Source organism: Theropithecus gelada, chromosome 17 (assembly GCF_003255815.1).
Source record: "Theropithecus gelada isolate Dixy chromosome 17, Tgel_1.0, whole genome shotgun sequence".
Classification (NCBI taxonomy): Eukaryota; Metazoa; Chordata; class Mammalia; order Primates; family Cercopithecidae; genus Theropithecus; species Theropithecus gelada.
Window position 1 is genome coordinate 56684565 of NC_037685.1, and position 25154 is coordinate 56709718.

Genomic DNA, 25154 nt, shown 5'->3' on the forward strand with positions numbered 1-25154 from the left:
CTGTAGCCACTAGACCTTGGTCACACGGAGTGTGGAGCCAGCTGTCAGTTTCTGGGCAGGCTCTGGCCGGGAACGCACACAGCGTCAAAGCAGTGAATAAGCGATTTCTGCAGTTCCCGTAGCTGCCAGCCTGTGCAGTCCTCGGTGATGCTTGGGGACCGGCTCCTCAGTCACACCCCGGTCCTGCTCTGAAGGTTGCCGTTTTCTAAACAGAAGGATGGTAGCTAGAGGAGAGATAGCAAGATTCTGGAGTCTGGAAAGCCTTCACTTGGGTATGTGTGCAGAGAATGGATTGTTGTACTGTGACATGTTGCTGATTCAGCTGTTTCCTTCCCAAGTTGCAGTTCTTTCTTTCTCTCTCTCTTTCTTTCTCTCTCTCTTTCTCTCTTTCTCTCTCTCTTTCTCTCTCTCACTCTCTCTCTCTCTCTGTCTCTCTGCTGCTTGTCAGGTGTGAGCATGTGGGAAAAAGCTCACTCTTCTTGCAAAGGGTACTGAGGATAGTTTTAGTTGTGGACATAGTCAGTTAAAGAAATTGGTTTTGTTTATGGCACAGTTGCTTGTCTGGAGTAGAAAATCGTAAGAATCAAGCCTGAACCATCCTTCCTGAGTAAGGGGTCTGGGTTTTGCTGCTGGTACTGTTACTGGTTTTTGCTTCTATTACGTGAAATTCCTTTATTCAAGAGTATATTGTTGGGGTGTATAAAAATGTTTCTTGCTAATTTAGGATGTGTGAGGTTTAAGACAGTGAACTGATCTTTGAAAAATAGTTTCCTGTTTTCAAAAGTGACATTACCCAGTATTTGCTTACTGCTTTGTGCCTTATCTCCCGCTTTCTTTTTAGTATTTCTGTGAGTATTGTCAACTGGACTCTTTGGACTATTTAAATGTGAAAGAAACGGTCTACTCTCACACTAGGAAGCCGTAAACTCCAATCCTCACATTCTTAAACGGAAGTAAGAAAAAACAAGACTTCACAGACAGACTTTTCCCTGGCTGCACTACATGGATACAATAGGATGCTTTAGAAACAGATCTTGTCTCTGTTTTCGCCCTAAATAGCCGCCAGCGCCTCGCCTGAAATGAATGGGAGCCGTAGACGGCAGCTCGCGGCAGCCTGGGGCCCTGTCAGAGCAGTACAGTTTGTAGTTTGTGCTTTCTTCCTTGTTTTGATTGGTTTCTGTGCTGGCAGAGAGAAAGCAGGGATGTGGTTACGGCTTCTGTGTCTGGTGGATTATCAAAACAAGACTGGCGTGTACTCCGCTTTACCGGCCAAAATTTAGAAAAAAGAAAAAAAAAAAAAGTTGCCCTGCGATTTCTATATTGAGAACACAGACCACATGAGTGAGAGGGCTCGGCAATGCTAGCGAGACGGCCCTGGCAAGACCCGGGTGGAGGAAGCGGGCGTGCGGGTGCTCCCTCCCCGGGTTCCTGCACCCATGGCCTTGAGCAGGGGTGTGTTCATTCCTGCGGGGAGCGCAGCCAGCATGAACGGGCGGAGCAGGGGCGGGGGCGAGTGGCCCCCGGCTGCCCTCCAACATTCCTCCACCCCCTTCCACAGAGCGGAGGCCGAGGGGAGCCCGACCCAGCCTCCAGCCCTGAGCGGTGCTCCCTTGGTGCTCCCGGAGAAGTAGCATACCAGAACCTGCCCTCTGCGGCCTTGACCCTCTGCAGCAGTCCCTCGCCTGCCTCACTGAGAGGGGCCTCGGTCCGTGCACTGCGAAAACTGTTGCCACTCCTATGCGCTCTACCGAGCGAGTACATGTAATAAAATGACAACAAGGCCGGGCGCGGTGGCTCAAGCCTGTAATCCCAGCACTTTGGGAGGCCGAGACGGGTGGATCACGAGGTCAGAAGATCGAGACCATCCTGGCGAACACGGTGAAACCCCGTCTCTACTAAAAAATACAAAAGAAAAACTAGCCGGGCGAGGTGGCGGGCGCCTGTAGTCCCAGCTACTCGGGAGGCTGAGGCCGGAGAATGGCGTGAACCCGGGAGGCGGAGCTTGCAGTGAGCTGAGATCCAGCCACTGCACTCCAGCCTGGGCGACAGAGCGAGACTCCGTCTCAAAAAAAAATAAATAAATAAAATAAAATAAAATAAAATGACAACAAGCACCATATTTAAAACAAATAATAAAGCTTACCTGTGGTGGGTTTTCTTTCATTTGAGAGCCCTGAGGGGGCAGGGGAGGTGTTGTGGGGCTCTGACAGACCCCGAGGGACAGCCTGGTGGCTCCCAGGAGGACGCCATGTCAGGGAGGGCGGGTGTGTGGGTTGTCGGCTGTTTTGTGCTGTCCTGTCCTGTCCTCCTGTCAGTGTGAGTTGAAGCCGAGCTTGAGCAGGATTGCTTTGCTGGCAGACACACCTGGCTTTGAGTCCAGCCCCGCAACTTGGGGACAGTTACTTAACCTCTTTGAGCCACAGTTTCCTCCTTCATAATCAGACAGCAACACTGCAGGATGCTTGTGAGGCTCGCAAGAGGACTTATTCCAGTGCTGAGCGCAGTGCCTGGCGCACTTTAAGACGCCTGGAAGCCAGATGGGTGATTGCTCAGGTCCGTCCAGCCAGCTGGGCAGCCGTCAGAAACTGGGAGGGCTGACGAGACACCAGCCCAGAGAGCTGTCAGGGAGCGGCGGAGCAGAGGAGAGGTCCCAGGATGGATCGGCAGGTGTCACAGCCGGAATGGACGAGAGGAGCCGTGCTCAGAGCCAGCAGCCCCAGAACAAGCAGCTCCTGGCTAAGAACAGAAGACAGGCACTGTGGGACAAGCCAGAGGTAAAACCTAAGAGCTTTACCGCAAGACACAGAGAAGCCCAGAGCCAACGCCCCAGCTCTGAACTGGAGACAGGACAGAGGCTGAGTTTTGAGAGCAGGAGAGAGTGGAGCTGCTGGCTTGATTGTGGGGTCTGGAGCCAATGGGATGTTGGCTGCCCAGGGTGCAGGGCCCTACGTTGAATACTGATGTGAAGCTATCCATCGGGAGAATGATTTTTAAAAGCTCCTTAGACATTAATAACAGATTATCAGTGAGTGTTAATATGTCAATTTCTAAGATTCCTTTTGATCTTATTGTCCACGTGTTTAAAAGATTGAAAAATACTATTTATGAAGAATGGCTTGAAAGTCTAGATTGGATATACTAGTGACTTTTCCAACAGTAACATTTTACATTCTGGAGCATGAAACATATTTCATACTTTAATTCAGTCACCCAACACGGACTATTCAGCATGTTCCTTGTCTTTCAGAAAGTCATAGCTAGGATAGGAGTTGGGGGAGGATATAAAGGGACAGATATAAACTTAATAATAACTATAATATAAATGTGATGCATATTTTAAAAGAGGTTAGTCTAACATGTTTCTAGAACATCAAAGGCAGATGTTGTTATGGCAGAGGATCAGGGAGCTGAAAAATAAGTCATGGAACCGTCACCAAGCACTGATGGTTACAACTTTTGTTTGTTGTTTGTTTGGTTAGTTTTTGTTTCTTGAGGTTTATTTTTAAATAGAGACGGGATCTTGTTATGTTGCCTAGGCTGGTCTTGAACTCCCGGCCTCAAGCAGTCCTCCTGCCTCAGCCTCCTAAAGTGCTGAGATTACAGGCATGAGCCACTTCACCCGGCCAGTGGTTAAACTTTTGAAGGATGGGCCAGGATTTGATGGGCTCTTTTGGGTGGGAAAGTTGCTCCAGGTGGAGAGATCAGCGTGGATAGATGAAAGGATTTTGTCCTGTTCATTGGAACAAGGAACGCTCTGTGATACAGATTGGCTAACGCAGAGGTTTCCAGCCAATGCAGTCAGAATCCATTGCCTGCAACGTGTGGCTTGCTGCATGGACAGGCAACAAAAGGCTTATGTCCTAGAACAACCTGAGCCTGCGGTGTGGTTTAAGTAAGCTTAACCTGAAGGTCGAGTCGTTCCCAAATTTTTCCAGCTGTCAGAATCATTTGAGGAGCTTTTCAAAACAAATTCTCAGCATACGTTCCCCACCCCCACCACCCAACCTGACTCAGTGGCCCAGGGCAGGGAAGGTCTTCATTTTTCTAAACGTTTTCCCGGTGAATAGATGCCACAGGCCCTGGGTGTTTGGGAACCACTGAAGGGGGATGGACCCTGGAAGTCGTGCATCATGTTTTGGCATTGTCAGTTCCTGTGACCCAGCTCGTTCCCTCTGTGTGCATCTCCATGGCCTGAGTTCTTGAGGTCCACCTGTGGTTTCAGCCCACGGAGCAGCAGCCCACGACAGCTGCTCCCGGCCGTGAACACGAGCTGCCCGCCTGGGCTGGCCATTTCCGTTTTTAAGATGGGAAGTCAGAATGGCTTATCTCAACTCTGAGGAAGTCTGAGCGATCAGCGAGAGGTTTTCTCAAATACATGGTCTTAGCAGATTATTTTAAGAGTGGGGGAATTTCCCTGAAGTCAAGGGAGGGGAAGTTCCCCACCAAGGACAAACGCTGGGTGGGAGATGCTGGTCAGGAACCAGCTGCTCATTAGCTAGGCAGTGTTGGAGACTGCCTCATGAAAATAGCTAAAATCTGTATCTCCTCCTTGTCAAGTGTCTGATGTTTAAGGGCTGTGTTAGATCTCCCCTCCCTTTCCTTTAACAAAATACCTCAACCTCCACCCTGTTACCACACCCTCACCAGGACTACCCTCCCCCACTTATAAGTCAGGGCCTTTTTTTTTTCCCTGATGTCTTCTCCAACTGGATTTGTAACAGTCCTTCCGATTTAAAGCAAAATGACACCTCCCGTATGGCTACCACGTTGTTCTCTGTAGTAGGTCCTAAAGCTATAACTGGCCAGGGCTGAAAATGTGGACGGGGGCGTTCTACTCCCTGACAGCTGCAGCCAGGAGGAAAGCAGGGATGGGGAGGAAGATGAGACATTAGCGTGAGGGATGGACGGGGAAGGGCCGCTGCGGCCCCAGGAATCAGGAGCCTCCAGAGGGCAGTGTTTCTGGGAGTGATGGTTAACCATGATTATTGAACAAGACCGTTATAAATTCACTTTATTACATTTTTGGAATTGACCATCCTCTGTGGAACAGATGTGCTCTCTTGAAATTGTCCCCAGCCAGAGAGGGGCTCACGGTCAGCACGCAGTTTTGATGATCAAGGATGTGCTCTGTCTACCTGACTGAAGCTGCGGGAAGTGTCGTAGGAAGAGCCTGCTCTGTCTGCTCTCAGATTGATTGTATGTGGGCATTTGGGGTTTTAAAACTGATTTCAATTTGGAGCAGTCTTTGCTTCTTGTGTACAAGATCGTTTTCAAAAATGGCTTTTTGGGCCAGGTGCAGTGGCTCACGCCTGTAATCCCAGCACTTTGGGAAGCCGAGGCAGGTGGATCACCTGAGGTCAGGAGTTTGAGACCAGCCTGGCCAACATGGCGAAACCCCATCTCTACTAAAAATACAAAAATGAGCTGGATGTGATGGCGCACACCTGTAATCTCAGCTACTCGGTAGGCTGAGGCAGGAGAGTCACTTGAACCCTGGAGGCAGAGGTTGCAGTGAGCCGAGATCGTGCTGGTGCACTCTAGCCTGGGCGACAGAGCAAGACCTTGTCCCCCACCCCTCCCCCAAAAAATGTTTTTCCACCAAAAGAAACTACAGTTGGTGAGAATGTGGAGCAATTGCACTGTTGGTGGGAATGTGAGATGATGCAGCCATTGTGGAAAACAGTATGGAGGGCCCTCAAAAAATTAAGACTAGAATTACCGTTTGATCCAGTATACTAAAGAATTGAAAGCAAGGTCTCAAAAAGATAGTAGCACATTACTCACAATAGCCAAGTGGTAAAAGCAGCCCAAATGTTTACCCACAAACAGATAAACAGAATGTGGTGTGTATATACACAATGGAATATTTTGGGTTTTTTTTTTTTCCTTTTTTAAAAATCAATAGAAGTGCTAGCCAAACAATGGAATATTATATAGTGTTTAAAAAGAGGGAAATGCTAACACTTGGTACACATGAATGGATGTCAAGGACATTATGCTTAGTGAAATAAACCAGCCATACAAGGACATACACTGTATGATTCCATTCATATGAAGTATCTAAAGTAGTCAACATCATAGAAACAGAAAGTGGAAAAGGTGGTTGCCAGGGAACAGGAGAGGAAGAAGAGAAAAGTAATGTTTAAGAAGTGTGACAGTTTTGCAAGATGAAAAAGTTCTGTCACACAACAGTATGAATATACTTGACACTGCTGAACTGGAACTGTGTGCTTAAAAGTGGTTAAGATGGTAAAATTTAATGTTATGTGTTCATCACATAGGAAGAAAGAAACAACATTTACTTTTTAATTATTATAATATATTCATTTCTCCTGATTTTGGTGACATACATTTTGAGAATTTATAATAGCTTTACAGCATTGAAATTCGCCTAGGTAAGAAGTCACCATTATTAACTTTCATCTGTAGTTGAGGATCCAAGCCCATTGAAGTCAGTGAGGAATGGAACATAAAGAGGTGAAGGGAGCAGCAGCACTGGCCTGTGGGTCTGGCGATCTTGAGGAACTCTGCCGAGCGGAACTGGCCTGGGCTTTGACACGCTGTGGACTATGACATGTAGGATTTTTCAGCTGAACTGCAAATTGCTGTTTCCCCATCAGCAATTCGTAATTCAACTGAACAATGTCTGTTGAGAGTATGTGGCACTTTAAAAAGTGTTCAGGTAGAGTGGAGTCAGATTACAGAGAAGATACGCTGTAGAATAATTTTGTCATGAAGCAATAGATAACTCCCATGTCATTTCTTGTGACATCATAAAACCACTGTTTTAAGAAGTTCACCTTGGAAGTAATATATAGGATGGCTTGGGGAGGGAAACAGAGTCATGAAGACTGGCTGGGGGATTTTTCTAGCTACAATCTCAGATGAGCACAGGGGTGGGAGTTAGAGAGACCTGGGTTCCCATCCTGGTTCGGACCCGGCCCCTGTGTAGCCCTGATAAATGATTTAACTTCTTGGAACCTCAGTTTCCACATCAGCAATTTGCAGTTCAATTAGAAATCACATACTGAGTGCCTTCTGTATGGCAGATACTATGCTAGGGGCTGGAAAGACAAAAATCAAACGTCTGTCCTTTGCTTTAAGCCTGTCCTGTCCTTTAGGATGGTAAGCGACCATCTTAAAGGAAACACACATAGAAGGACAGTAAGTGTGGGGAGTCCTAGAAAACCACCAGGCTTGGACGAAGCATCAAAGCATAGCGCGAAGATTCTTCCTGTGTGGACATCAGACACTGAGAAATCCCACTCCACAAAACACGCTTAAATTACGGGACACAGGAGTCATTAACTTCAAGGGACTTTAAAATCGTGAAAGTGGTTGGGGTGGTGAAGGGAAAAGGATACAAGCAGAAAACGGAATCAGGTCCTTGACAGGCCCCACTGGGAGCGGGGATTGGGAGTCGGAAGAAAGAGTTAGTGAGGGGGCTCCGGGGACGGCAGGACATACGGCTGCTCTCCAGAATGGGAGCAAAACACCCAGATTTGGATACTAAGACTGTTTTTAATATCATTTTGTCTTGTTACAAGTACCAGAGCCACTGCTGGGGGAGGCAGTTCCGCCCAGTGGGTAAGAGTTAGAGGGCCTGGGCCTGCCGCACACAGCTGTGTGTTATTGGGACTTGAGTCTCCTCATCTAGAAATGGGGACAACTGACAGCACCTCCCATGTAGCGTTGTCATGAGGATTATATGAGCCTGTTCACCTCCACAGCTTCAATCAGTGCCTAGCACGTTATAGGTGCCTGATAACATAACATCTTGCAATTCTTTTTTTTTTTTTTTTTTAATTTATAGAGATGGGTCTTATTATGTGACCCAGGCTGGTCTCAAACTCCTGGGCTCAAGGGATCCTCCTGCCTCAGTCTTCCAAAGTGCTGGGATTACAGGCATGAGCTACCGTGCCCAGCCACATCTTGCAATTCTATACTGTTTTTCAGTTTACAGGATGCTTTCATATATCATTCCATTTGAAGCTCAAGGCACACCAATAACAAGTACTTGTTCAGAATGTATAAACAACCCTGAGAGATGGGTATTGTCATCGACATTCAACGGGTGAAAAAAAACAAAGAAACTTGACCAAGGACTCATACTCAAAACAGAAAGATATAGACAAGAAAAAAATGTGCATCACTATCATTTGAAGGCAAGTTCATCTGACCCCAAAGCCTTGCACAAAGTCCACATGCTGTACTTCTTCCCTTCCCTTCCCTTCCCTTCCTTTCCCTTCCTTTCCCTTCCCTTCCCTTCCCTTCCCTTCCCTTCCTTTCCCTTCCTTTCCCTTTCTCCTTCCTTCCCTCCTTCCCTCCTTCCTTCCTCCCTTCCTCCCTCCTTCCCTCCCTCCCTTCCTCCCTCCTTCCCTCCCTCTCTTCCTCCCTCCTTCCCTCCCTCCCTTCCTCCCTCCTTCCCTTCCTCCCTCCTTCCCTTCCTCCCTTTGCTCCCATGTGTGCCAGGCAGGTCTCGGTGTTAGGAACACAGTTAAGAATAAAGCAGACAAGCATTACTGCCTTTCTGGAGCTTACATTCTGGACAATGAACAGAATACATTAGACGGTGCCAAAAGCTATGGAGAAAACTAAACCAGGGGAGATGGTAGAGTAAGAGTGAGGATTGTGCTTTTAAGTGGGATGGTGAAGGTGAGAGAGGGAGCCAGTGTGTGTGTACCTGGGGAGAGCTGTCAGGCACACGAACAGTGGCCCTGGGCAAGGAGTGCCTGCGGTCTCTGCAGCCAGGAGCCATTGGTTGGAGAGGGGTGGGAGGCACAGTGTATCTGGGGAGAGGTCTCAAGAATTTTGGCTCTCTCCCTTGTGGATGATTCCGAGCAGAGGAGTGACACAATCCAGTCTAGGAATGGTTTGCCAGCATCGCTCTGGCAGCTTCGGCCTGCTGGGGGCAGTGGTGGCAGCAGGGAGACCAGGAGGGGCTGCTCGAGGGAGCCCGAAGCTGGGTGGGAACCCAGGCTTAAGCGGTGGGAGGGGACCCAGGCTTGAGTGGTGGGAGAGGGGTAAGAGGTAGCCAGATTCTGGACGCCTTCAGGACCTTGAGTCAGATCTGCCAGTGAGTGGGTCACGGGATGTGAGAGGCAGAAGAATAACCTCTGAACAGGTAAAACATACAGGCTAATGCCCGCTTTACAGATGGGAAGACTGAAGCTGAAGGAGCTGAAGTGACTTGCACCAAGGCCATTTAGTTAGGAAGTTAGTGAAACAAGGACATTGACCCGGGAATTTTCACTCCAGGCGCCGTGCCTTTCCCTCATCCGTGTTGCGAGTCTCTTGCCCCTGGCCTCTGCCCCCCTCACCTGCCAGGACTGAGTCAGCCGACGCATGAGCGCCTCGAGCCGTCATACTTCCGCAGTGTCGCTGACTGCTAATCCATGATGTTGAAACAGTGGCTGTTGAAACCTCTCTTGTGATGAACCTCTGCCAGAGTTGTCTTTTTTTCTTTACTTCTTTCTTTTGAGACAAAGTCTTGCTCTCTTGCCCAGGCTGGAGTGTAGTGGTACAGTCAGAGCTCATTGCAGACTGGAAATCCTAGGCTCAAGCCATCCTCCCGCCTCAGCCTCCCAAGTAGCCGGGACTACAGGTGCGCGCCACTTCCCCCGGCAGAGCTGTTTTGCTAAGTGTTTGTGAACAACTCAGAGAGCCGTCAGTATTTCCAGTCCATGTCTCTGCCCAGAGGGTTTTCTCCTGGTACCTCCTGTAAAGGTCTAACACTTTCCGATAGACTCCTGTTAATTGTGGATTTACGCATGAATACAACCTGCTTTTTTTCTTTCTTTACTGATTTTCACAGCAACAGCTAGATCATGGTAAAGAATTCTCTCTTGGAAAACACGGTTCGGTTCTTCGAGGAGAAAGTGTCGTTTTCAGAGCTTTGCTCTGGGTGGGAAGCCCCAATGCCTTTATTTTACTGAGATTCCCTTTTTTTGTTGTTTTTTGCTCAACCGTGGTTTAAACTGATAAGGAAAAATGCTGTTGGTACCAGACAGTGCCAGATCAGTGCTTGCAAAATTGGAAGATTGCTGCTGCTTTAGGCATTAGACACGCAGGGTTTGTGTATATTCTCCTCACCCGGGAGCATCACAATATCTCAGCCAGTAAGCAGCAGAGTTCTTGGGCCTCGTGGTCTGGGCAGCTGCTCTAGGGTTAGAGAAGGCTTTTGTCTTCAGTGCTGTTTCCCTTGGAGTCTAAGACATACTCATGTATGAAAAAAATGATGCGCTTCCTCAAGGCGTCCCCCAACCAACCCCGAAACACACACACCAGCAAAGCACACTAGACTGGGTGACCTCCTGCTCTCTGCCCGTACGCACCCTGACCTAGCACAGGAAGCAGAAGTTACATTTAGAATCAGTCACCACGCATTGTGCAGGCTCTAATGTGTTTCTCAGACAGCACAGGTCTGGCTTTCTCAGGACCTCCAGCCACACCCCCAGCAAGATAGACAAGGATCCACACACGACCCCCAGCAAGACAGACATGGATTCCCACAAGCATAGCTGGCTCCCTGCTGCCCACCCACCCGTGCTCCCAGGGTGCACTCCCTTCTCCGGAGGCACCAGGCCCTGCCATGCCCCCGACAGCCGTCCCCTCTCCTTTATGAGTAGATAAGAAAGCTGGGGCCCAGAAGGCAACACCAAGGCTGTGGAGTGCTTTCTTCTGCCCCTTGCTTTGTGCTCAGGCCCAGGAATTTACTCCTCCCCCACCCCTGTCTCTTGGTCTCTTAAGACAGCTCACTTTTCCTCCCAGACACAGGCCCTGACCTTTCCTGATCAAGACTGGGGATGGGCCCAGGCAGGGGAGTGGAGGTGGGTAGAGGGTAACTGGCACCATGCTCTCAGAGCCTGGAACCCTGACTTGGTGCATGCTGAGAGCTCTCCCGCAGCTTCCATTGTCAGCTGGTCCAAGGTTCCCTGGCTGTCGCGGTGTCCGGTGCACCTGTCTGGGTGGTTTCACGGCTAGGGTACAGGTGCAGACCCATGTGCCATGCCTCACTGTGGTGTGTGCTGTCATGGATGTAAGCAGCTGGCTCCTCTGGAATCACGGGAGGGTTCTGGAGAGGAGGTGATGGTGGTTGGGATGTGGGGGATTCTCTGAGACGGGCACCCCTGGCAGAGGGGGAAGGAATTGGAAAGCTGGGGCCCGTGAGCAGACCCAGCTCCGTGGGCATCACTGAGAGGTGCTGTGTCCAGAGCTCAGGCTTACAGGACTGGGGCTGCCAGGTGGGAGGTGGCCTGAGCACAGTCTCAGAGAGGGGCTGGGGCCGGGCTGGGAGAGGCGCCGCTGGCGGCATGTGCACACCTTCCTGCTTTCCCTCCCTCCTGCTTCAGGAGCTCCATGCATCGTGAGTGCATGAGCCTGAACTCCTCGTCACCACAGCTCTGTCTCTGCTTGGCAACAAAGACCTAAAATGCTGGTGCGTGAAATACTACTTCTGCAGTGTTGATTACCCCCGTTATTGTGGACCTTTTTCCATGTTTATCATTGTTCTAGTGTCAGATTCCTGGGCTCTATTTTACAGAATCGGTTGCTTCTGACAGCAGTGTGGCTGAAATGATGAGGGGAGGGGAGGAGAGGCGTGAGGGAAGCAGGAGGCCAAGCCTGGTGGTGGGGGGTGGGGGTCTGGGGCTGGACGTGTGTCTGCCGAGCACCTGGCACATGGCCAGTGCGGGTAAGATGAGCTGTGCATAGAAAATACAGGTTGCATTGATCCGAATATAAAACATCTCCCCAAGAAAGAACTCTTCAGTCAGAAACCAGGCCCATCCTTTTCTAGTCAAGTAACTAGAAACATGGATTTGCCAAGTCCCTGAGAAAAGCAAGTCCAGGGAGCACCATCCCAGCGCAACCTTCAGCCGGCTTCTGTCCTTCCCTCTGTCCTTCCCTCTGTCCTTCCCTCTGTCCTTCCCAGCACACCGGCTTCTCCCTCAGACTTCTGCTTTTTGTTAAATCTCCAGGGAACTTGGAATTTTTCCAAAACGTCCTTGACCCTATCTCTTGCTGTGGGCATGAACTTGACCTCCCGACATGGATCTCAGTTCCTGATGCCATTTCCTGGGGCCGCTCCTGTTGTCGCCCACTCCCACTAACTGTGTTCTCCCCAGCTGGCTTCCCTGGCCCCAGGCTCTGCGCCAACAGCTCTTCCTCCACGTCCTAGCAAAGTCTGTCATTAGCCCAGCCCTCAGCGGGCGGGACACCTTCACCTCTCTGTGGAGTTCCAGCTCTGGTCAAGGAGGCTGAGAGTGTCACATGCATTCTGTCGCCTGATTCTTCAAAAAGGACACGAAGCTCAGATAAATGAAGTCACTTGGTTTAGGCCCCATGCCCACAGAAGGGCAGGACCAGAATTCAGAGCAGCCTCCATGATCCTAAAACCTCTTCTCTTTCTGTCGTATGAGGGGACTCTGCTTAGGTCCTGTGGCTTCCTTCCTCCGAACCCTGGCAGAGCAGCCCGGGATGAACTCTAGCCTGTGAGGCCCTTCTGTGTGCCCCTGATCTTTGCAGTCTCGTCTTTCGTGAGATGTGCTGGGGGTCCTTGGAGCATGTGCTTCGCATCAGCCACCTTCGGTTTGCAATCAGGGGCCATCACTCTGTTCTGAGTGGTCTTCCAGGAAGCCTTTCCCTGGCTGAGGAGGGTCCCTTTCTCTTTAAAATCCTGCCACTTGCTTTGGACTCTCCTTATTATATTTCCACTTCCTGGCTGCAGTCATCAGTATTTGGGGGTTTTTTTTGTTTCTTTTTTTATACTTTTAAGTTCTAGGGTACATGTGCACAACATGCAGGTTTGCTACATATGTATACATGTGCCATGTTGGTGTGCTGCACCCATTAACTTGTCATTTACTTTAGGTATGTCTCTGAATGCTATCCCTTCCCCGCTACCCCCACCCCACAATAGGCCCCGGTGTGTGATGTTCCCCTTCCAGTGTCCAAGTGTTCTCATTGTTCAGTTCCCACCTATGAGTGAGAACATGCGGTGTTTGGTTTTCTGTCCTTGTGATGGTTTGCTGAGAATGATGGTTTCCGTCTTCATCCATGTCCCTACAAAGGACATGAACTCATCATTTTTTATGGCTTCATAGTATTCCATGGTATATATGTGCCACATTTTCTTAATCCAGTCTGTCATCATTGGACATTTGGGTTGGTTCCAAGTCTTTGCTATTGTGAATAGTGCCACAATAAACATACATGTGCATCTGTCTTTACAGCAGCATGACTTGTAATCCTTTGGGTATATACCCAGTAATGGGATGGCTGGGTCAAAATGGTATTTCTAGTTCTAGATCCTTGAGGAATCGCCACACTGTCTTCCAGAATGGCTGAACTAGTTTACAGTCCCACCAACAGTGTAAAAGTGTTCCTGTTTCTCCACATCCTCTCCAGCACCTGTTGTTTCCTGACTTGTTAATGATTGCCATTCTAACTGGGGTGAGATGGTATCTCATTGTGGTTTTGATTTGCATTTCTCTGATAGCCAGTGATGATGAGCATTTTTTCATGTGTCTGTTGGCTGCATAAATGTCTTCTTTTGAGAAGCGTCTGTTCATATCCTTTGCCCACTTTTTGATGGGATTTTTTTTTCTTGTAAATTTGTTTGAGTTCTTTGTAGATTCTGGATATTAGCCCTTTGTCAGATGAGTAGATTGCAAAAATTTTCTCCCATTCTGTAGGTTGCCTGTTCACTCTGATGGTAGTTTCTTTTGCTGTGCAGGAGCTCTTTAGTTTAATTGATCCCATTTGTCAATTTGGGCTTTTGTTGCCATTGCTTTTGGTGTTTTAGACATGCAGTCCTTGCCCATGCTATATCCTGAATGGTATTATAGCCTAGGTTTTCTTCTAGGGTTTCTATGGTTTTAGGTCTAACATTTAAGTCTTTAATCCATCTTGAATTAATTTTTGTATAAGGTGTAAGGAAGGGATCCAGTTTCAGCTTTCCACAGATGGCTAGCCAGTTTTCCCAGCGACATTTGTTAAATAGGGAATCCTTTCCCCATTTCTTGTTTTTGTCAGGTTTGTCAAAGACCAGATAGTTGTACATGTGTGATATTATTTCTGAGGGCTCTATTCTGTTCCATTGGTCTATATCTCTGTTTTGATACCAGTACCATGCTGTTTTGGTTACTGTAGCCTTGTAGTATAGTTTGAAGTCAGGTAGCGTGATGCCTCCAGCTTTGGTCTTTTGGCTTAGGATTGTCTTGGCAATGTGGGCTCTTTTTTGGTTCCATATGAACTTTAAAGTAGTTTTTCCAATTCTGTGAAGGAAGTCATTGGTAGCTTGATGGGGATGGCATTGAATCTATAAATTACTTTGGGCAGTATAGCCATTTTCACAATATTGATTCTTCCTATCCATGAGCATGGAATATTCTTCCATTTGTTTGTATCCTCTTTTATTTCGTTGAGCAGTGGTTCGTAGTTCTCCTGGAAGAGGTCCTTCCACATCCGTTGTAAGTTGGATTCCTAGGTATTTTATTCTCTTTGAAGCAATTGTGAATGGGAGTTCACTCATGATTTGGCTCTCTGTTTGCTGTTATTGTTGTATAGGAATGCTTGTGATTTTTGCACATTGATTTTGTATCCTGAGACTTTGCTGAAGTTGCTTATCAGCTTAAGGAGATTTTGGGATGAGACCATGGGGTTTTCTAGATACACAATCATGTCATCTGCTAACAGGGACAATATGACTTCATCTTTTCCTAATTGAATATCCTTTATTTCTTTCTCCTGCCTGATAACCTTGGCCAGAACTTCCAACACTATGTTGAATAGGAGTTGTGAGAGAGGGCATCCCTGTCTTGTGCCAGTTTTCAAAGGGAATGCATCCAGTTTTTGTCCATTCAGTATGATATCGGATGTGGGTTTGTCATAAATGGCTCTTATTATTTTGAGATACGTCCCATCAATACCTAATTTAATGAGAATTTTTAGCATGAAGCGCTGTTGAATTTTGTCAAAGGCCTTTTCTGCATCTATTGAGATAATCATGTGGTTTTTGTCATTGGTTCTATTTATATGCTGGATTATGTTTATTGATTTGCATATGTTGAACCAGCCTTGCAAAAATCAGTGAATCCAGGAGCTGGTTTTTTTTGAAAAGATCAACAAAATTGATAGACCGCTAGCAAGACTAATAAAGAAGAAAAGAGAGAAGAATCAAATAGATGCAATAAAAAATGATAAAGGGGATATCACCAGCGATCCCACAGAAATACAAACTACCATCAGAGAATACTGTAAATATGTCTACTCAAGTAAACTAGAAAATCTAGAAGAATTGGATAAATTCCTGGACACATACACTCTGCCAAGACTAAGCCAGGAAGAAGTTGAATCTCTGAATAGACCAATAACAGGCTCTGAAATTGAGGCAATAATTAATAACTTACCAACCAAAAAAAGTCCAGGACCAGACGGATTCACAGTCGAATTCTACCAGAGGTACAAGGAGGAGCTGGTACCATTCTTTCTGAAACTATTCCAATCAATAGAAAAAGAGGGAATCCTCCCTAACTCATTTTATGAGGCTAACATCATCCTGATACCAAAGCCTGGCAGAGACACAACAAAAAAAGAGAATTTTAGACCAATATCCCTGATGAACATCGATGCAAAATTCCTCAATAAAGTATTCGGGTTTTATTGCATCCCCTTAAGGACAAAGGTCATTGTCCCCAGCACCTGACAGTCGTTCCGCTGGAAAAAATAGTGATGCGTCGCTTCTCGGCCTTTTGGCTAAGATCAAGTGGAAAAACAGTGATGGAGACATCCCTGAACTTGCACAAGAGGGCTGAGGCCATGAGTCTGAAAGAAGACACTGCTCTGTGACAGATTGTTGGCTTTGCCGAGCGTGGTTCATTGTCCCAAGAAAGAAAATCTGACTACCAGGGTGGCCAATCTAAAAAGCTGCACCGTCCTTAAAAGATCTCTCTTGGCCAGGTGCAGTGGCTCACGCCTGTAATCCCAGCACTTTGGGAGGCCAAGGCAGGTGGATCATGAGGTCAGGAGATTGAGCTCATCCTGGCTAACACGGTGAAACCCCGTCTCTACTAAAAATACAAAAAATTAGCCGGGTGTGGTGGCGGGCGCCTGTAGTCCCAGGTACTCGGGAGGCTGAGGCAGGAGAACGTCTGGAACCCGAGAGGTGGAACTTGCAGTGAGCCGCGATCGCGCCACTGCACTCCAGCCTGGGCGACAGAGCGGGACTCCGTCTTGGGGGGGAAAAAAAAAATATATATATATATATACACACACACACACACACACATATACATGTATATATATATGTCTTTCTCTCTCTTTTCTGGTAAAAGTACTATATAATTCCTCATTCTCATATTTTGAGTTCCGAGCCTTTCAGATATGTATGGAGAGTAAGAATGATGGCACATTTCTACTCGAGACACTGTTGGGATGTACTGGTTTTGGTAGTACTGCCTTGCAGATAAAGGATGGAAGCAGAATATTGGACCATCTTTTTCATCTTCTTTACCTCCTCAGACTTCCCAGCATATTGCTTGGAAGCATTGTTATCTGTATTTATGCTGTTAATATCCAGGGTGGAGCACAGACTTCCAAGTAAATTACACATAATGCCCTGATGGTCTTCACTCTGCAAATGGTATTGTGTTGGCAATACACTCTTTAACATTCCACCTCTCACTTAATGTCACACTGAACTGCAGCTCTCAACTTTGGAGTAATGTAAACATTTTCTAGCAGTTTCTTATTCTAAGATGATTACCTTCCCGTGGGAGTATATTACCAAATTTTTTCATCATATGAAAAAATCTTGTTAGCTGTGTCTTTTAAATCATGCCTTTTGTATTTTGTATGTTTTAGTTTCTTCAGATGGAGGTACTGAGCCGTCTGCCTTAGTGGATGACAACGGTAGTGAGGAGGACTTGAGCTATGAGGACCTCTGCCAGGCGAGCCCTCGGTACCTGCAGCCCGGCGGGGAGCAGCTGGCCATCAATGAGGTACTGGAATTCCACATGACAGTGGTGGATACGGGATACCTGATTTTCAGGGTCCACAACCACTTCTGACTTTGTTCTGTAGTTCTTCTTTACTAAGCATGTCCAAAAGCCTGGAACTCTGATTAAAACAACACTGTGATTCACTTTGGGAGGCCGAGGAGGGTGGATCATTTGTGCTCAAGAGTTCAAGACCAGCCTGGCCAACATAGTGAAACCCTGTCTCTACTAAAAATAACAGAAAATTAGGTAGGCGTGATGGTGCGCACCTGTAAACGCAGCTACTTGGGAGGCTGAGGCAGGGAGAATTGCTTGAAGCTGGGAGGCAGAGGTTGCAGCGAGCCGAGAGCACACCACTGCACTCCAGCCTGGGTGAAAGAGCGAGACTCCATCTCAAAAATAAAGAAAGAACAACACTGTGATTCTCTGACCTCGTCCAGGAAAATGTGTGGGATTAAGCTTTCGGGGTAGAGGCAGCTCATCTTTTTAGGTAAAGAAGAGCAGCTCCCCGTCAGTGTTCGGCCAGTGCTTTCCATTTGATGAAAGAATACCCTCCCTTCCGGTGTCTCGTATCATTCTCACAACTGATCTAAGAAGCGGACATCATGGGTATTATCCACATTTTCATCAACGCTCTGAGGAAACATGTCTAATTACTTGATGGCGAATGGCAGAGCTGGAGGTACCCATGTATTTCTCCCTCCAAATCTGGTATTCCTTTGGCCACCCTGCAGCTGTAGCTTTGTTTTTAGGAAATCATTCTGGAAGGTACCTCCAGCTTTTGACGTTCTTGAGCAGAACGTGTGGAGCGTAACTCCTCAGTGAGTCAGTGTCTCTACCGAGATCGCCAGTGATGTGTATTGTTGGGCGCTAAGGAGATGTGCGGAATCACCTGCTCCCGTGACCGGTGGCTGGAGGAGCCACATTTGTTCTTGTTTAATTGTTAACGATCTCAGGATCATGCTGTGTTCTCTTTAATTGCTGTAAAGTGTAAAGTTAGATGCAAAGCTTACTCGCATTGTGAATAAAGTATGAATGATCCACACGGGAGGGAGATGTGAGGGACAGACTTCCAGTAGCATATGTGCATAACTTTAGTAAGCTTGGCTCTGTGACATCTAGTATGGTTGCCAGAAACCATTTTTGGAGCAAATATTTCAGAATTGAAGTTTGCTAGATAACTGACCTGCTGCTAAGTGAGCAACTTACACTTTTTTTTTTTTTTTTTTTTTTTTAAAGGGGCTTGCCTGCCTTCCTGCCTTCCTCCTTCCCTCCCTCCCTTTTTTCTTGCATTTTGCTCTTGTTGCCCAGGCTAGAGTGCAGTGATGTAATCTCGGCTCACTGCACCTCTGCTTTCCAGGTGCAAGCAGTTGTCCTGCCTCAGCCTCCTGAGTATCTGTGATTACAGACATGTGCCAGGACACCTGGCTAATTTTTTTTTTTGGAAACAAGAGTTTTGCTCTTATCACCCAGGCAGGAGTGCATTGGCATGATCTCCACTCACTGCAACCTCCGCCTCCTAAGTTCAAGCGATTCTCCAGCCTCAGCCTCCTGAGTAGCTGGGATTATAGGAGCCCACCACCACGCCTGGCTAATTTTTGTATTTTTAGTAGAGATGGGGTTTCACAATCTTGGTTGGGCTGGTCTTGAATTCTTGACCTCAGGTGATCCACCTGCCTCGGCCTCCCAAAGTGCTGGGATTATAGGTGTGAGCCACCACGCCCAGTATAAGGGCTTTCTTTAAAAGCAGGTAGAGATGCCCCTCCTGACTTTGTTTTTCCCCAGTCTGTTCTCCTGGGTTCTCTTTGTGTAACTAGTCACATAGTCAGTGTGGACCAAATGCCACCAGCATATCCAAGTGAGAGGATACCAGTGTCACCCTGAGAGTGCACCTAGCAGCTCCCTCACCCTCCCGCCCACTCGTGCTCAATGCTGAGCACACCCCACTGTCTCCTTTCAGCTGATCAGTGATGGCAACGTGGTCTGCGCAGAAGCCCTGTGGGACCATGTGACCATGGACGACCAGGAACTGGGCTTCAAAGCCGGGGATGTCATCCAGGTTCTGGAAGCTTCCAACAAGGACTGGTGGTGGGGCCGCAGTGAGGACAAGGAGGCCTGGTTCCCCGCGAGCTTCGTCAGAGTAAGTGCGGGGCGCTTGCAGCTTCGTTAGAGTAAGTGTGGGGTGCTTGCAGCTTTTCCAAAGTGTCTGTGGGGGCTGCAGGATCCTTTCGGGTCAGAACTCGCCTTTCATCAGGTCAGCTCTTTTGTAATGGTTAGCTGACATGCAAGTCACACCTGTAAGAAATCAGGCTGGGTCGCAGCCAAAATGTTAACGGAAGGCAAGCGAGTTGCTCGGTGTTTCTCTGTGGTCCTTGTGCCTGCTGGCACAGCTGCAGCCCTGCTGAGGCCATGAGACTCAGGCGAGGGCCAGGCCGCCTTCTCAACAGCTCACAGGAAAATAGGAACCTGGGAGTTCTCCTGCCTCTGTTCCGTGCTGCCCTCCCTTGCCCCAAGTCACCTGTCCCCCGTGTGTGGGTTGCAGTTGCGAGTGAATCAGGAAGAGCTGTCGGAGAACTCCATCAGCACCCGCAGTGAGGAGCAGGACGAGGAGGCCAGCCAGAGCCGCTACAGACACTGCGAGAACAAGCAGCAGATGCGGACCAACGTCATCCGGGAGATCATGGACACTGAGCGGGTGTACATCAAACACCTCAGGGACATCTGTGAGGTGGGATGCCAGGCTGGGACCTCACTGAGGGTCACAGTACGAGGTTGCATGAGGTGTCTGGGCTTTCTCCCCACCTCCACCCCCTACCCCTCCATCAGACTCCCACATGTACACACTTACCCACTGCTCATTTCTCCGCCCCTGCTGTCTGCACTGCTAAGTCTGAGTGCTGCGGCTGTCCTAGACTTTTAGAGTCAGGGTCTCTTTTCAGAGGCAAGGCTTTTCTTAGAGATAGGGTCTTGCCCTGTCACCTAGATTGGAGTACAGTGGCATGATCATAGCTCACTGCAGCCTCAAACTCCTGGGCTTTAAGCAATCCTCGCTCCTCAGCCTCCTGAGTAGCTAGGACTACAGGCATGCATCACCACACCCAGCTAATTTTCTAAATTTTATATACAGACAGGGTCTCATTGTGTTGTCGAGGCTGGTCACGAACTCATGGACTGAAGCAATTTTCCTGCCTTGGTTTCTCAAAGTGCTGGGATTAGAGGCGTGAGCCAGTGTGCCCAGCCCCTCTCTTAAGTGCACTCTGCAACTATCTCTGTCAGGACCTAATTCCTGAGATTATTTGAAAAGAATGGCTTTCATAGAAGGCATATGCTCACTTGATTTTACAAAGAGTCAAAGGTTTGTTACTGTCTGCAACCCACTGCATCTAATCACCAACTCACAGATGAGACCCTGAGTCATTTAGACACAGATGGGAAAAAATACTAGTTTTATATTGGTGATATCAGAGGCTATATTCTAGTGTCATGCTATTCTACTTGACAACAAATTTTATTTTGTAGTCTTATCCTGATTTCAGAGAGCTTGTCATTAGGAGAGGTGCACCTGAAAGGGTTTTGTCTTCCTGTGGTATTTTGTGCTTTTATGGATTGTGTACGAGCATCATACTACACTGCTGTTTGCCCTGTCTGCTCATTGTGGCTCTTCTAGCTATAAATGCTGATATCTGCACTATCCATTCAACGCTGACCATTCAGTGCTGAAGACAAGTTGAAGTCAGAGAACTGCCCGTTGTCTCATCAGATTAGCCAGCCGTGTGGACAGGCCAGTGTTTAGCTTCTTTGTGCCAGCCATCTCATTCTGTGTGAGTGTGTGGCGAAAGAAGCAGTTCTGCAGTGGTATTTAGGGAAATAAGAGGAACTGCCCATGATTATTGAACATTGACTGTTGCCACCCCTTACCTGGATTAACTCGGCTACCACAGCATTCTCACTGGGCAGGTCCTGTTAACCCGCATTGCAGATGGGGAGACCAAGGCACAGAGAAGTTAAGTGGTGGGATTGGATTTAAACCCAGGCAGTCTGCCCCAGAACCTGTCCTTTTCTGAACTATTACATTATATTGTTTTCCTGTTAAAATTCATACCAAGTAGTTATTGGTATGTGTTGTACTCCATGGTCAGTTCATTCTATTGAATGTCATGATAACTCTTTTTGAGTTAGCTGCTACATGTATGTACAGCCTTTTCCTCTTACCCCACTAGCTCCTACCCAAGCCATAGTGTAGCCATGGTGTTGCACATAGATAATTAGTGCAAGCCTCAGATTAAAGACCTACAGATTGGTGCTGGCCATAGAAAGGCGGTGCTGGTGGAATCCTCGAGTAAGAGGAATCCTTGCCCTGATGGACAGTGCACAGAGCTGCGTGGGCTGTTCAGCAAGCAGTGACATTCTGCATTTGACAAGTCACCTAGGCTGTGAAATGGAATTAGGGTTGGGAGAATGATTATATGAAGAGTTTGGAAAAACATGTGACGACGGCCGGGCACGGTGGCTCAAGCCTGTAATCCCAGCACTTTGGGAGGCCGAGACGGGCGGATCACGAGGTCAGGAGATCGAGACCATCCTGGCTAACCCGGTGAAACCCCGTCTCTACTAAAAAATACAAAAAACTAGCCGGGCGAGGTGGTGGGCGCCTATAGTCCCAGCTACTCGGGAGGCTGAGGCAGGAGAATGGCGTAAACCCGGGAGGCGGAGCTTGCAGTGAGCTGAGATCCAGTCACTGCACTCCAGCCTGGGCAACAGAGCGAGACTCCGTCTCAAAAAAAAAAAAAAAAACATGTGACGACACCAATTTTTGAGCTCTGGTATTTGAAACTTGTTTCTGGAAACATTACATGGTTTATTGGATCCTGAATCCAACGGCATGAGCCTTTTTGCTTTCTTTTTATTTTAAAACACCTATGGCAAGTTGCAGTCATGGAAGTACGATGACCTCATCAGAGACTCATAGAGGTTAAAATAATTTTCTTTAATTAAAATTCATTCCAAGATCATGGTTTTTAGGCCTACAAAAGCTGTACTATTCAAATAATTTATTTGGATTTCCAAATGAAAACCACTGCTTCTGTATTTTGCAGGGCTATCTCCGACAGTGCCGCAAGCACACAGGAATGTTCACTGTTGCGCAGCTAGCCACTATTTTTGGAAACATTGAAGATATTTACAAATTCCAGAGAAAGTTTCTGAAAGACCTTGAGAAACAGTACAACAAAGAGGAACCTCACTTGAGTGAAATAGGATCTTGCTTTCTTCAAAATGTGCGTCACCCTTTACTTCATTATTAATAACATCTGGTTACATAATTTTGAAGTGCATCTCCACGAACAACAGGAGTCTCTTTAGCTTTATTGTTTGTTTGCTAGATGAATCTTCCTTAAAAAGGAGATGTTTCTTCTATCTTACGTGCTTATCATATAAACGAAATCTGTATACTCTTGTCTAAATGTCCCTAATTCATTTTTTCAAAACCCTTTTATGTAGTCTGGAATTAGGGGGTTACATCTGGAGTAATTACTTTTTAAAAATTTCTAAGGGTTATGCCGTAAGAACTACGGACTCCTTCCTAGTATATCCAGTAAGTGTCTATTACGTTTCAGGCACTGTTTCCAGGGTTTTCTTACATTGTCTTGTATATTGCTATGAGGTAGATATGATTATCTCTCTCACTTTCTAGTTGAGGAAACTGAGGCCCAGAGAGTAAGTAACCCAAGGCCACATACCAGTAAGAGGCAGCTGTGAAGGCAGATCCGGGCATGTGGCTCCAGGACACGTGCTTGTAATACTGTAACTGCCTCAGAACCTTCCTGTGATAACATGCATTTATCATTTTTTAACTTATGATTGACTATTACTACTTACTGCTAGAAGATTTCAGAGGAAGATTTTAGTCCCAGCCCGAATAGCTAAGGAACGGTAAGAGTAATAATAATAACAATGACAGCCTCACCACACCTTCACTTCCTGGGTGCTGGGCTCAGTAGCTGTCTAGAGTCCTCTGGGGCAGATAGATTTTAAGTGGCTGGGCGTCATGTTTTTGTGTTCAGTCAGTCAGCTGGAGGCTGGGCCCCGTGTGTGACCTGGGCGTATTTGGGACATTGTCACAGGCCTCCTTGTGTGGCCTGTGCAGAAGGTTCCTGCAGGAGCCGCCTTAGGACAGGCTGGAGGCCGGGTGGTGGCCTGAGGAAGGTAAGTCCCACAGTGAGGACGGGGGAGTACTGCTACCACCAGGGAAGGGGTCGTGGCGGGCCCAGCCAGGGTGACAGCAGAGAAATGGGAAGAGAGGTGTGTTGAAATGGGCATTTTTGAGGAAAACCTGACAAGACTAGTTTTAAACCGCAAAGGATAAGCAACCATCAAAACTGCATACATGGTTTTCAGCTGAGTTGAAAAAATTTGCGGGAGGGGGAGGTTAGAGGCCCTGCTACCCACCTTCCAGGATGAGTGCGAGTGAGGCTAGAAGGAGACCAGGGTGCTGAGTCCCAGGGCAGCCTCGTCCCCAACCACCTCAGGAGCCTGCCGAAGCACCCCTTCCTGCCGGCCAGATGACGCTTTTGGAAACCGTGGCAGGGCAGCTCGGGCGCCAGCGGATTTCATGCCCTGTCCTTCTTGCAGTAGTCCATCTTCCTCCTTTCTAGGAGTGTCCCTTAGAGAGGGCTGGGATGATGCCCCAGAGGCACCCCAGAAGCTGATGAAGCTGTGCTTTTCCTTCCCAGCAAGAGGGCTTTGCCATCTATTCCGAGTACTGCAACAACCACCCGGGCGCCTGCCTGGAGCTCGCCAACCTCATGAAGCAGGGCAAGTACAGACATTTCTTCGAAGCCTGCCGCCTGCTGCAGCAGATGATTGACATCGCCATCGACGGGTTCCTGCTCACACCGGTGCAGAAGATCTGCAAATACCCGCTGCAGCTGGCCGAGCTGCTCAAGTATACCACACAGGAGCACGGGTGAGGGGTGCGGGTGAGGGGCGCAGCTGAGGGGCGCGGGTGAGGGGCGCGGGTGAGGGGGGCGGGTGAGGGGCGCGGGTGAGGGGGGCGGGTGAGGGTGCTGCTGCCCTTACCTGTAGGCAGCTCTTCACCCCCAGCAGTGATGGGGGGCTTCAGTGTCAGCCTTAACACTTTGGGCGCTCCGTGGGAGAAGTTTTCAGACCGTTTAGAATGTGTGCAATTAACTCTTGAAGTAGTGTGATTGAAGAGGCTCCAGAATATCCACTCCTAGAGCTGTGAAGACGCAAGGGTCATTCGTGAGCTGTGCCATGAGTGTACGGGGGCTTTTGTTGTATTGTTACTCCTTGTGTTGCTTACCTGTATTTTATAAACGTGCCTTTGAGTTCTCAGTGGTTAGTAAAGACCGTTTCTGAGGGAAACAGACCAGTGTGAATGGACAGCCATGACTCTCGTTCTGTCCTGTGCCCCTGAGGTTGACGCACAGCAGCTCAGCTCAGAGCAGGATTTTTTATGACAGAAACGTTACTTGATGGTGACTTACCTAAAGTTACTTGTTGTTAAGCAGTCTCTACTTAGCAACATAGAAGGGCTGAGGCACACACAAGCTTGAACTGTAAAAGGGTGTGGATTGTCAGGGGTGCGAATCCATATGGGGCGGCTGAGAAGACCAGGGCACTGGGCACCTGCTGGGCCCTGAGCCGTTCCTACGCACCAGGGTGCCGACTCTCTGGTCTTTTCCCTGTTCCCTCCTGCTGGAAGCACAGGGCTTGCTTCCACGGTTACCTGAATGCTGCGTCTCCCTTTGAGCTTCCTTGGTGCCTGACTAAGCTCTTCTTGTTACTCACCCTTCTCTTGTTTGAATCTCAGCTTCTCCTGAACAAAAAGCAACAACATACACATTCTGTCTTTATCATCTGCCTTGGTTGTTTCTGAATTCCTCTCAGGCCCTTGTTCCCTAGCCATATGATCTCTTCTGGGGGAGCCAGAAGTTACCCTTTGTTTCCTTAATAGCCAACCATCATTTCGTGCATGCACAGAAGCCTTTGTGTGGCTGTACATTAGGCATGTCATCCATTCAGCCTGGGAATGTGCATGCCCGTTCTCCATGCCACGGGAAGATGTCATCACAGCACACCCAGCTGTTTGGTACCTCAGGGTAGCAGTGCTTGGCTCATTCTGAGTTCTCACCTGGC

At 48.0% G+C, this 25154-nt stretch overlaps 1 protein-coding gene across 5 annotated transcripts in view; it reads left to right on the forward strand.

Moving 5' to 3' along the window:
- SPATA13 (spermatogenesis associated 13) overlaps positions 1 to 25154 on the forward strand; it is a 154497-nt gene that overhangs the window by 114102 nt on the left and 15241 nt on the right. For 2 of the 5 annotated variants that reach the window (XM_025364374.1, XM_025364375.1), the window contains 5 exons: positions 16864 to 17000; positions 18958 to 19137; positions 19540 to 19725; positions 22094 to 22273; positions 23729 to 23961. In XM_025364374.1, coding sequence (XP_025220159.1) covers positions 16864 to 17000; positions 18958 to 19137; positions 19540 to 19725; positions 22094 to 22273; positions 23729 to 23961 — 916 coding nt within the window. Of the gene's footprint in view, positions 1 to 46; positions 273 to 7963; positions 8166 to 16863; positions 17001 to 18957; positions 19138 to 19539; positions 19726 to 22093; positions 22274 to 23728; positions 23962 to 25154 lie in introns of those variants that run through there. The other 3 variants (XM_025364379.1, XM_025364377.1, XM_025364378.1) reach the window with 3 other exon arrangements.